An 11,037-nucleotide genomic window follows, 5' to 3' on the forward strand; every position below is an offset into this window, starting at 1 on the left:
GGGGGGTGTGGCGGGGCAGGGAGGAAGAGAAAACAGGAAAAGGAAAAGAAAAGAATACAGGGAGGAAAATTACATGCAATCTAAAAGGGCTACATGCTCCATGATCCAACTTATGACCCTATGGAAAAGTCCTAACGATCGAGATGAATTACAGGGTGAGTGAGTGGTGACCAGCCGCGAGGGGCAGGGGCGAATGGCAGAGCACAGGTGGCTTCTGCAGCAGTGCGCATGCCTGGAGTGACATCATAATGGTGGACACGTGTCACATACTTTGGTCCAAACCCGCAGGATGTGCACCACCAGTCTGTGCTGATCCAACAGAGGATCTGACACTGTAATTTCTAATGAACAGAAATTTTTTTCTCACAATTCTGAGGGAATCGATGCAGTGAAGACGAAGGGACCGACATCTGCTGAGGGTCTTCCTGCTGTGTCCTAAGATGGCAGCCGGTATCCCACAGGAGAGAGGAAAAGAGGAAGGTGGCCAAACTCGTCTTATTGCCAGGATAATGGATAATGGCATCAACCATTCACAAGGACAGGACTCTCGTGACCTTTCCCACCTCTTAAAACGGGCATCAAGGATCACTTTTCCCACACATGAACTTTGGTGGGGGACACAATCAAACCACAGCAAGTACAGAGAGGGAGACCTAAAGCGAGCTGAGGATTTTGAGTCATGAAGCTGTGTCAGCACAGGTTCGTCACTTGTGATCAACGTACCCTTTTGGTGAGGGATGTTGGCCATGTGTGTTTGACGGTAGAGTATGGGAAAACTATACTTTCGACTCAGTTTTACTGTGAATCTAAAACTGCTCTAACCAAAATAAAGCTGGTCTATTTTTTAAATTTTTCCTCACCTTCAGATACTTATCCCAGAGTTAACCTTGGAACAGAGGGCCTCAAGGTTAAAGAATATGTTGTGTATGTAGGTTTGTTACCTGCCTGCTGTAACCCTTGCCCCTGTGTGTGCCTTAGACGAGTTACAAAGGAGCGGCGTTGCCCCTGGGCTCTGGTGTCCCTGACACACTTGGCACTGGGGTGTCTTTGTCCTGGCCCAGGTCGTAAAGCACACGCTATAAACAAGAGAACAGAAACATTCCCGTCCGTGCTCTACCCCTAGAGACCGACAGATTGAAAACTGCTGTTCATGTTGACCCCAGGACGTGACGGATCTTAAAAGTCATCCAAAACGTTTCTCACTTTGGGCTTAAAAAAAATGAGATCCCTTAAAAATTCGTCCCAATAAATAGAACCCAAGATGTGTCTCCGGTCGTCCAGTGCTTTGCACCAGAGCTATCAGAAGTGGGCAGCCGGCTGAGAGCCCTGGCAGCGAGTAGCCTGCCTTGGGGGGACCCGGGCCACAGATGCCACAGCAGAGCTCATGTCGCCGGCCACCAGCGGGTCTGTCTGGATGCCACCCCGCCGTCTCCTGGCCTCCTGCTGCCCGAGGTGGCTGCCACTGCCCTGCCCAGAGCCCTCTGTGAGTCTTCCTGCCCACTGCAGAGCCCAAGCCTTTAGACGTTTGGGACTGGAGCCTGTCCCAGCCCTCTGTCTTCCCCCAGCTCTCCCTGGCAGCCCTTCTAAGGGCTCCGCAGGCCACGTCCCACTCACTGCTTGTTTGCATACAGCCCTCTGGTAAAGAGTGGTCTTTACATTTTTAAGTGGACACATGAAGATTATACAAAACAAATGGCAGTACGTACGGCTTTATTCATGGGCCCCAGCCATGAAAGCCTCTGGCTTTCTAGTCACAGGGCAGCGGCGGTCGAATGGTTATAACAGAGACCTGTGGCCCACAGAGCTGAGCAGGTCTGCTCTCTGTGCCTCCAGAAATAGTTCGCTGGGCCCCCACTTGGTAGAGGCAGCTAAGGAGGTACAGGAGGGTGACGATCTCCATTAGCCACCCCATCCCCCACGGTGTCCAGTACACCTGCAGTCCAGGCACAGATGATGTGCGTGCCCGAACACAACCTTGTCACAGTACCTGAGGGCCCCAGGCTGCCCCGTCCTCAAGCCTTCCCCATATGGGCTCTGGAGCAGGCTGTGCCCTCTTCCTTCTTAGAGGCCCATCCCACCCCTGCACCCACAGACTCCTGCTCCGCAGCCCCTGGCTGTGCGTCCTCCTGAAAGCCCTCCTTGGCTGCCATACAGAGCCCTACCTCTCCACCCTGTGCTGGCTGTCACCACCCTCTGGCTTCCTTCACTAAATTGCAGACCTCAGGGGCTGGAGACCCTGTCCTGACCGCCTTTATACCTGTCCACAGTGTGGCGCTGCTCTGGTACATTAGTTGTGGTTTTCTGCTTTTGGTTTTGGTTTTGGTTTTGTTTTTTGAGACAGAGTCTCACTGTGTAGTGCAGCCTGGCCTTGAATTTGTGGTGATCCTCCTGCCTCAGCCTCCCAAGTGCTTGGGTTATAGGCGTGCCCCACTACACTGGGCAGTAATTGTGATTTTGAGTACATGTATAAATGAGTGCAGGATAAATGACCCACCTGTGGTGAGGAAAGCATGTTTTCTTAGGAATGTGAACCACAGTGACCTTTAAGAAAATTAACAGGATAGGGGACTCGGGCCGTGCTTCCTCCCAGTGGTATTAATAGTTTGTAGCATCTCATGGCTTTATCCCAACTCGGTGAGACTATTCATAAAAACATTCCTGCTTACCGTATGCTTCCTGTGTGTCAGGCGCTCGCTTAAGTAACCTTTTTATTCTCAGTTAGGAGCTGTCATTAGGCCTGTTATCCAGGTGGGCAAACTGAGGCTCAGAGAGGTGGAGCAAGTGGCCCAGAGTCACACAGCTCATGAGCGGCAGAGCAGGGTTTCAAACCCTCACGCCTCTGACTCACGCTCTCAAACCATCTGGGAGTCTCACAGCCCAACTCCTTTGGAATCAGAACCAGAGCCAAAAGCAGCTTATGTTTCTACACAGGACTCTGGGGCAGTACATTTCCAACCAATTCACTCATGTTCTATTAATAAGTACTTGGCCGTCTGCCTCGGGCCTTATGACACTTTCAATTTCTTAGCCCCCGAGGAACGACTCGTGTTTGTTATGGGTACTCGGACGCTTTTCATCCTTGTCGCCCAATCCAAGATGACCCTTGGTGGCCTCACCCTTCCTGCTGGCCAGGGAAGCAGCTGAGCATGGCTCTGACACGGCGCACGGCGTCCCCTCCCCTCCCACCTCAGCCCCGCGCACGGCCACAGCCAGCCTCTCTCCCACCCGTCTTCTTCCTTCCGGGCTGGAAGGCTGCTGCGCGGTGGCCGCAGAGCCGTCACGCTGGCTCAGAGCAGCAGGGCCCGAGTGTCAGCGCCAGGTCCCTGAAAGCCCTGCTGGTTTTGCAGCCTCTGAGCCATCAACCTCTGGACAGGGTGAAGGGGTGGCCAAGCCTTAACGTGACCCACAGACCAGCCCCACTTCCTGGACAGCACTCAGCCGTCCCTGCCGAGTCTCCTCCAAGCAGTATTCCTTCCCCTGCTCACTGTTTTCTCTTTTGCTAGAATCTAGATAAAACCACAAAGCTTTTTTTTTATTTTGCTTCTATGAGGTCACGAGGACTATAGTAACAATGAATTAAATAATGAATAAAATAATTAAATTATGAATGAATTATTATTTAATGAATTAAGTTAAATATAATTTAATTAATAATTCATTATTTAATGAATCAAATAATGAATTAATTAAAGAATTCTACCACGCAAACTATTAGATGACTTCCCTTCTAGGCTTTCTGCAGGTAACTAGATAACAGTGTTTTAGCACTCACTTCTCTTTTTTTTTGTTTTTTGGGGGGGTTTTGGGGGTTTTTTTTGCCAGGGGTTTGAGACAGGATCTCACTATGTAGCTGAGACTGACCTGGAACTCACTATGTAGCCCAGGCTGGTCTCAAACTCACAGCGATCCTCCTGCCTCAGCCTCCCGACTGCTGGGATTACAGGCGTGCGCCACGACGCCCAGCTCCTTACTCACTTCTTAATTTAAAATTTTAACTTCTGATGACAAACTTTGCGCTATATTTGGAATTATAGCTATTCCTTCACTTAAAAGAAACATTCTGAAGTCAGGCATGGTGACGCACACCTGTGATCCCAACACCGGGGAAGCTGAGGTAGTGAGACCCCGTCTCCAAAAATAAAAATAAAAAAGGAGAGAGAGAGGAAAAAAGAAACATTCTTCCAACCTCTTCTGGCTCCAGTTACATGTCTCCTGGCCCTACCTCCCTTAGGACAATCATTATTATAGCACCCATCAATCATATTCCTTGTAAAAACAAAAATGTGCAAAAGGTAGTAGTTAGAGCATTGACCCTACTTGCTTCGCTAACCCTCCTGCCAGCCTCCCGGCTGCTGGGATTACAGGCGTGCGCCACGACGCCCAGCTCCTTACTCACTTCTTAATTTAAAATTTTAACTTCTGATGACAAACTTTGCGCTATATTTGGAATTATAGCTATTCCTTCACTTAAAAGAAACATTCTGAAGTCAGGCATGGTGACGCACACCTGTGATCCCAACACCGGGGAAGCTGAGGTAGTGAGACCCCGTCTCCAAAAATAAAAATAAAAAAGGAGAGAGAGAGGAAAAAAGAAACATTCTTCCAACCTCTTCTGGCTCCAGTTACATGTCTCCTGGCCCTACCTCCCTTAGGACAATCATTATTATAGCACCCATCAATCATATTCCTTGTAAAAACAAAAATGTGCAAAAGGTAGTAGTTAGAGCATTGACCCTACTTGCTTCGCTAAGTTCTCTGGGTTGTTGTTGAGTGTGTGTCTGTGGAGTCTCTTTGTTTTGTTGCTGTGCTGGGGATGGAACCCAGGGCCTCGTGTGTGCTAGGCAAGGGCTCTGCCATGCTCAGCCCTGAATGTGTCTCTTGACTGCATTTCCTTTATACCAAAGCAGCTCCCTCGTGGGTCAAGGACAGCCGATGACTGAGGACCATGGTCACCGTGTACACTTTTCTTTCTTAAGAGGTGATAGTGCCAGGCCTCATGCTTCCAGGGCCACTGGAGTTCTCACTGTGTCCCCTCGGTCCTTTGCACAGAGGCCACCCAGAATCTCTTAAAAGATACTCAAAATAACGCACGGATCATTTTCCACAGGGAAAAGCTCCATGGTGCAAATGTTGCTTTTCTGTCCCACACGGCCCAGGTTTGCGACGATTGCTGATTTTTCCAGAGTTCACCTTTAGGTTTAATTTCCTGAAATTGATCTGCATGGTTACTCCGGCTTGATTCTGCTCTCTCACAAAGAGAGGAAACCGCACTGCACAGACTGCATTTTATTGAGTTTTTGATTTTAAAAAAATTAAATAGCAATCCCATGATCTCTAAAAGTTTGTTTTCTTACAAGCACCCTGCCATCACCCTCCAGGTCTACGACAGAACTGACATTTATCTTGATGAAATAAATCACCAAAATGCCATTGAGCCACAATTCCGGGGGACCCCAGGGTCACTCACACCGTCCGTTGGAGCCATCAAGTCTCGCAGTGGCCGCGTCTCCCCCTCTCCATCCTTGTTGCGCTTGGGGCCTCAGAACTAGAGGCACCGGCAGTGGTAGAAATCGGCAGCCCCACCACCGCCACCAGCAGGTCCACTGCACACAGCTCCACGACTGTCACAGACGCCGAAGGGACATCAATTCTAGCCCAGCCCTCAGGGCCGGGGTTTCCTCTTTACCGCTGCTGTTTTTAGGAGAAAGGGAGTCACTGGCAAAGAGCGTGATACCCGCCGTCACCCTTCGATCTCGCCCTGGGCCCTCCAGCCGCCTGTTCCCTGCGCGGTCATTAACTGTGTTATGATTTGGCTGGTGGCTGGCGAGCTCCTGGCCCCCGGCCAGACTTCCCGGAAGACCACCTTTCACCGGCGGTGTTCTGCTAACTGAGCCAGAGCGAGGTGTTAACCAGCGTGTGGTTATTGTTTGCTTTTAATTTCCTGCCCTTAGGAGGAGAAGGGGGGAAAGCACAGTGCCGAAGGGATGGGGCACAGTGCCAGAGGTGTGGGTGCAGAGGACCCGGCCTCAGCCCTGGCAGAGGCAGGGAGGTGCAGTGGGACCAGTGTGGGTTCCTGTGTCTGAGTGCACTGCTGAAATCTTCCAGTGTGGGCTCAGCCCAGAACCCCAGCCCACGCATACCCGTGCCCCTCATGGGCAAGGGGGGTACTGGAGTAGCAGGGTCCTTGCTAGGGTCTTCACTGGGGTTCACACACTGGTTTGCCCCTTCCCCATCCCCGGCATAGAGTTAACTACTCAGCCCATGCTGGCCCATCTCCATTTATCATTAACTCACCTTTAAAACGTGCGTCCCAAGCTCGGTGTGCACCCTCCCTCCCCCAAACACACTCCTTCTCTCCCTGTCCACAGGTTTTCTCCTCACTTGAACTCTTGGCATCACCTATAATGGTGCATCACGTGTCATCCACATACGTTTGCCCGGAAGTCAGATGTGCTCTCAGTTTTTCAATCTATACTCTGTTTTTAAGATAGGCTCTTATCCTCTGTGTTGCTCAAGCTAGCCTCGGCTCTCCATCCTTCTGCCTCAGCCCGTCAGGTAGCTTTTTTATTAACATATGTTTGTGATGCATAATAAATACATTCACGGGGCCCGGGGTTTAGCTCAGTGGTTCCACTGCTTGCCTCGCAAGCACAAGGTCCTGAGTTCGATTCCCAGTACCAAAAAATAATAATAATAATAAAAGGTACATTCATCTTCAGGTCAGGAATTGGTGCATACTCATACCACCTCTTCATCATTTTTATTCCCTTTCCCCACCCCATGTCCCGCCTCCTCCTGTCCCCAGTTGTTCTCAGTGTGTCCTTTTTACGTGGATGGTGGGCAGCTCATCGAGCAGATTCCCCTCCATTTCCAGACTCTCCTCCTATTTGCTTCAGCTCTTCCTTGCCTTACACATGCCCCCAACCCCTCTGAACTAAGAACACCAGGAGAACTGCCATTCAGAGGAGATTTATTTTGTCCATTTTGGTCCTTCTGAAAAATATTGGTGCTTTGACTTTCCAGTACTTAGATCTAGGTTGACTAATCTAAAACTGGGCATTCAGTGGACTGTATATAAAATTCCAGATCAAAGAGTGGAAACACTGAAAAAAAAAAATAAGAGAGTTGGATTAAGTGCCCTATCTGGAAACCCTTCAGTGGACCGATACAACTTTCCCTTTCAGAAGCTTGTGGACTGAACTCTACGCGGGCCTCCAGCTCCTGAGGAAACTGGCAGAAGAGGCCCAGCCTGCTGTGTTTCCTCACAAGGGCAGTAAAAGAGTAATCCGCAGCATCCTGGCTCCCACGTCAAAGAAGCGGGACAGGCAGTGGCTTGGCCGCCTCAGCAGAGGCTTTGTAGATCTGGTGGGGCCTCAGGGGCAGGGCAGGAGGGGCTCACACACAGGCTTGCAAGGTGCCCGGAGGACACACCAGAGTCATTTGCCTCCGAAAGAACATTTACAAGTCTGAGGAGAGAGCCGGTAATGGGTTGTTGGACTGGGAGGGCAGTTACGTCACAGCCCTGATGGCTTTTTGATGAATGGTAAAAAGCTGAACTACAGATCTATCCAGCTTTGCACAGAAAGGACGCCTTTACATTTACAGTGTGTGTGTGTGTGTGTGTGTGTGTGTGTGTGTGTGTGTGTGTGTGAAGGAGAGGTGTTGTTATAACTGGGAGGGAGGGAATTAGACCATAGGAAATAGCAATGGCAAGGTCCCTTTGTTTCCACTGTTGACAGTTCAGAAGTTAAATGGGGGAATGACTGGCAGGGAAAGGCTTGCAAGGGCCCCTTAGTGCTAGAGCACACACAGGTCAGTGGGAGTCAGAATCCAGCATTGGACGGGGCTTGAAACGACATGGAGTTGACACCCGTGTTTTACACAGAGAGGAAATTCCCATCGATGGCTCTGCACTGGAGCCTGCTTTGTCACCCCGTGTTCAGCCCATCTGCTCTGGCTTGGAGCTTGCTTGGAGGAGATGCCACCTCTACAGACAGAACCTGGGATAAATTCCTGGCTGGTAACCACAGAAGAGAAGGCAAGGCTCCCGCCTGCCTCAATGGCGCCCTCTGTAGACACCAGTGGAGGATCACCTGGGAGGAACTTGGGTTGCAGGCTGGTTTGCAGCCCAGGGACCAGAGAAGAACTCAGTGACCAACGCTTGGAAGACAGCTAGGAAAAACAAGCATCGGGTGCCCTAGGCCTCAGAACTGTTGATATCCTGAGTGGTGCTAGAAATTTTCCTGTTTGCTGGCAGAATTATTTTCCTCCCTAAATTTCAGAGAGGGAAAGAAAGATGCTTTTTACTCTGTTCTCATCTGTGCAAAGGCACTTGGATTTCTTCACAAGTGCAAGGAGAAGTAGTGAAAGTACAGAGTCAGAGGAGGGTGACCCGAGCAGGGGACAGTGGCAGGGCTTTTGAGAGACGGAAGCAGCCAGGCTTGGTGGCTGGCTGGGGCTGAGGAGGAGGAGGAAGAGTGCATAAGGATGACTCACTCTTGCTGGGCAACTGGGTGGATGCATGCTGTACTCAGACAGCGGACAGTGGAGGAGGAGGCAGCTTTGGGAAACTGGATAACGAGTTCTAAGATTCAAGGGTTGGGCAACCAGTATGAGAAGAACCAAGCAGTGATGGTTACTGCTCTGCGTATCGATGGAGAAATATAGAGGCTTCGCGTTCCACCAGAAGCAGGTCAAGTGGAACTTTGTCCTGACAGAAATGCTGATCTGATAGCAGAGGGAGGCAGAGGATAAGCAGTCATGCACACTGCTTCCCACTTGGTAATTCGTTTCACAGTAACGAGCTGAGAGATGCATGCGGACTTCCTCTGTAACTCTACAGTTTAACCAGGATAGGGCTGCCCTTGTTGGCTAATAGAAGGGTTACAGGGAAGTATCCCAGCATGCCTGCGTTTCCATCGTGACCGAAATAAGCACATTTTACTAAAGATTTTACAGAATGGAAGAAAAGAGACACCCTTTTTATTTTTAATTCCTTCTTCCAGAAAGGCCTTGCCCTGGGCCCATCGGGGAATTTAGGAGAAAAGAAAAAGAAATTGAGGTATTGAGAGAATTTGATGAAAATGTGTACCCTGTTCACCAAGAAACTCCTGAGGAATGGGCCTGTGTGGGACAGAGACCTTTAGTATGGACGTGAAGGACGCTGTCTTAAGAGCAGATGTGGAAGACCAGCCCTAGAACTGTGTTCAGAAAAGATAGAAGGAATGAGCAAGACAGCTTTGCATCTGTAGGGTTTTGCAGCTCTAGGAGTCCTTAGCCAGAAGTACCTGCAGATGCCCTAAAAGGAGAGTCCTGTTTCCAGGTCTCACTTTGACTTTCTCCCACACAAGCCTCAAGCCCACACAGAACCCGTGTCCTCTCAAGTATCCTCGGTGTTACAAGGACGGGGTGGCCAGGTCAGAAGGTCATTTCATTGCTGGAGCTCAAGAATGGTGAGATTCAAGTTCCAGCCCCAATTTCTGGTAACCTTGGGCAAGTCACTCACCTTTGTCTTCCCTCAGTTTTCTCCTCTGTAAGATGGGTGCAAACAGTACCTCCTGAAGTCCTGGTTCAGTGTGATAACACATGTAATGTATTGTCACTGTGCCTGACACACAGAAAGCCCGCCATAGAAGCCAGCAGGGGCTGCTACCAGTCATGACTGCCCTGTCTCCCTGGCTAGAACAAAGTACTAGGTGAAAAAGTCTCTTAAAAGTCAAAGGTACTATGCAAAAGCTACGATGCTATCCATTACTGCTATTAGAAAAAGCTTCAAAATTACTTTTGCCACGATAGTAAGTGAAAGCCCCTATGGGTGAGTGAGGACTGGGAAAGGGAACAGTTATTAACGGGGCTGCCAGCTCTTGTTACTAGATCTATCGACATTATGTTTCTCTGGGAATCCTTTGACAAATCAGCTGAATTTCCTATTCCTGTGCCCTAAGTGCTGCAAATTTGATCCACATGTCCCCAGTGTTGTTTCTGTAGCTGAGTAAGGGGGAAAGGAGGGGTGGGGCTGGGCCGGGACTCTGGCAGCTGTATGTGGTTTGCAGCGTGTGTTGGGTGGCCTTCTCTTTTGTTTTAATTCTTCTTTTCCTCAGAGCCAGCTCTTCCTAATGTGTTTGGTTACTCAGCTGTCAGGGAGGATCTCTGCTCCAGGGAACAGGGCCTTGGCAGGGGGCTGGGGAGATCCGGTCACGTGCCCTCCCACGCAAACAAAGCTTTGATGTGCTTCGCAGAGTCAGCGCTAGCCAGCCAGCCGCTAGCCCTGCCGGGATGGTAGGGTTGCTGCCATCCAGCAGGGCTGACCGGAGGGCCAGAGAGACAGGAAGGAGGATGCTGCTGGGACTGCCAGGCCTCTGCCCGAGAAAGAGAAACACACAAGGCTCGGCGGGGGGCGTTCACGGGCCTAGGGGTCGTCATCCCACTGCTGTAGGTACAGTCACCCGCCTGAGCCACTGAACCAGGGCAGCTCCGGGTGAAACTTGGCCTCTGGACTCGAGCGTTAAGGGCTGAGGTTCTAGAGTCCTCATCTGAGCACGAGACTCACCCTCCCAAAGTCAGCCCCCCCCCATTTTAAAGATGGAGCCAGCGGTGCCCACCTCCAAGGGCGGTTGAAAGAATAAATGCGATCATGTAAATAAAGCCTGTGTTCCCCGCGCCAAGTAAAAATAACAGCAACAGCATGCTGTGGAGTTCTGCTCGGAGCTCCACACTGGTGCAAGTGGCAGTGGACTGATGCACAGAGGGCTGAGAACCCGCCTGACCCAGCACTGCTGTATGACAGTTCCAGGGCTACACGCCCCAGCTGTCCCCCTCCAAGGCCCTGTCCCAACTGCTTGGCTGCCCCCTCCCTGCAGTGCCACTTGTCCTTGTCACAGCGCATGAGGGTAGCACAGAGGCAGCCTGACCCAGACTTGGCCTCATCTCAAGGGCTCTCCCATTGTCTCAAGAAATTTTAGATTTTTCCCCTCACCCCAAAAATAACTGACTAAATTCCTGCGGGCTTTTTTTTTTTTTCTTTCAAAAAAAAAAAAA

At 50.4% G+C, this 11,037-nt stretch overlaps 1 protein-coding gene across 3 annotated transcripts in view; it reads left to right on the forward strand.

The window, feature by feature from the left end:
- Abtb2 (ankyrin repeat and BTB domain containing 2) overlaps positions 1 to 11,037 on the forward strand; it is a 171,642-nt gene that overhangs the window by 119,563 nt on the left and 41,042 nt on the right. Inside the window, exon 1 of one of the 3 annotated variants that reach the window (XM_010612615.3) lies at positions 10,242 to 10,435. The exons of the other annotated variants lie outside the window; for them this stretch is intronic. Coding sequence (XP_010610917.1) covers positions 10,276 to 10,435 — 160 coding nt within the window. The 5' untranslated portion in view covers positions 10,242 to 10,275. Of the gene's footprint in view, positions 1 to 10,241; positions 10,436 to 11,037 lie in introns of those variants that run through there. 3 annotated transcript variants of the gene reach the window in all.

This window comes from Fukomys damarensis, unplaced genomic scaffold (genome assembly GCF_012274545.1).
Source record: "Fukomys damarensis isolate Sample0158 unplaced genomic scaffold, DMR_v1.0_HiC HiC_scaffold_27, whole genome shotgun sequence".
Classification (NCBI taxonomy): domain Eukaryota; kingdom Metazoa; phylum Chordata; class Mammalia; order Rodentia; family Bathyergidae; genus Fukomys; species Fukomys damarensis.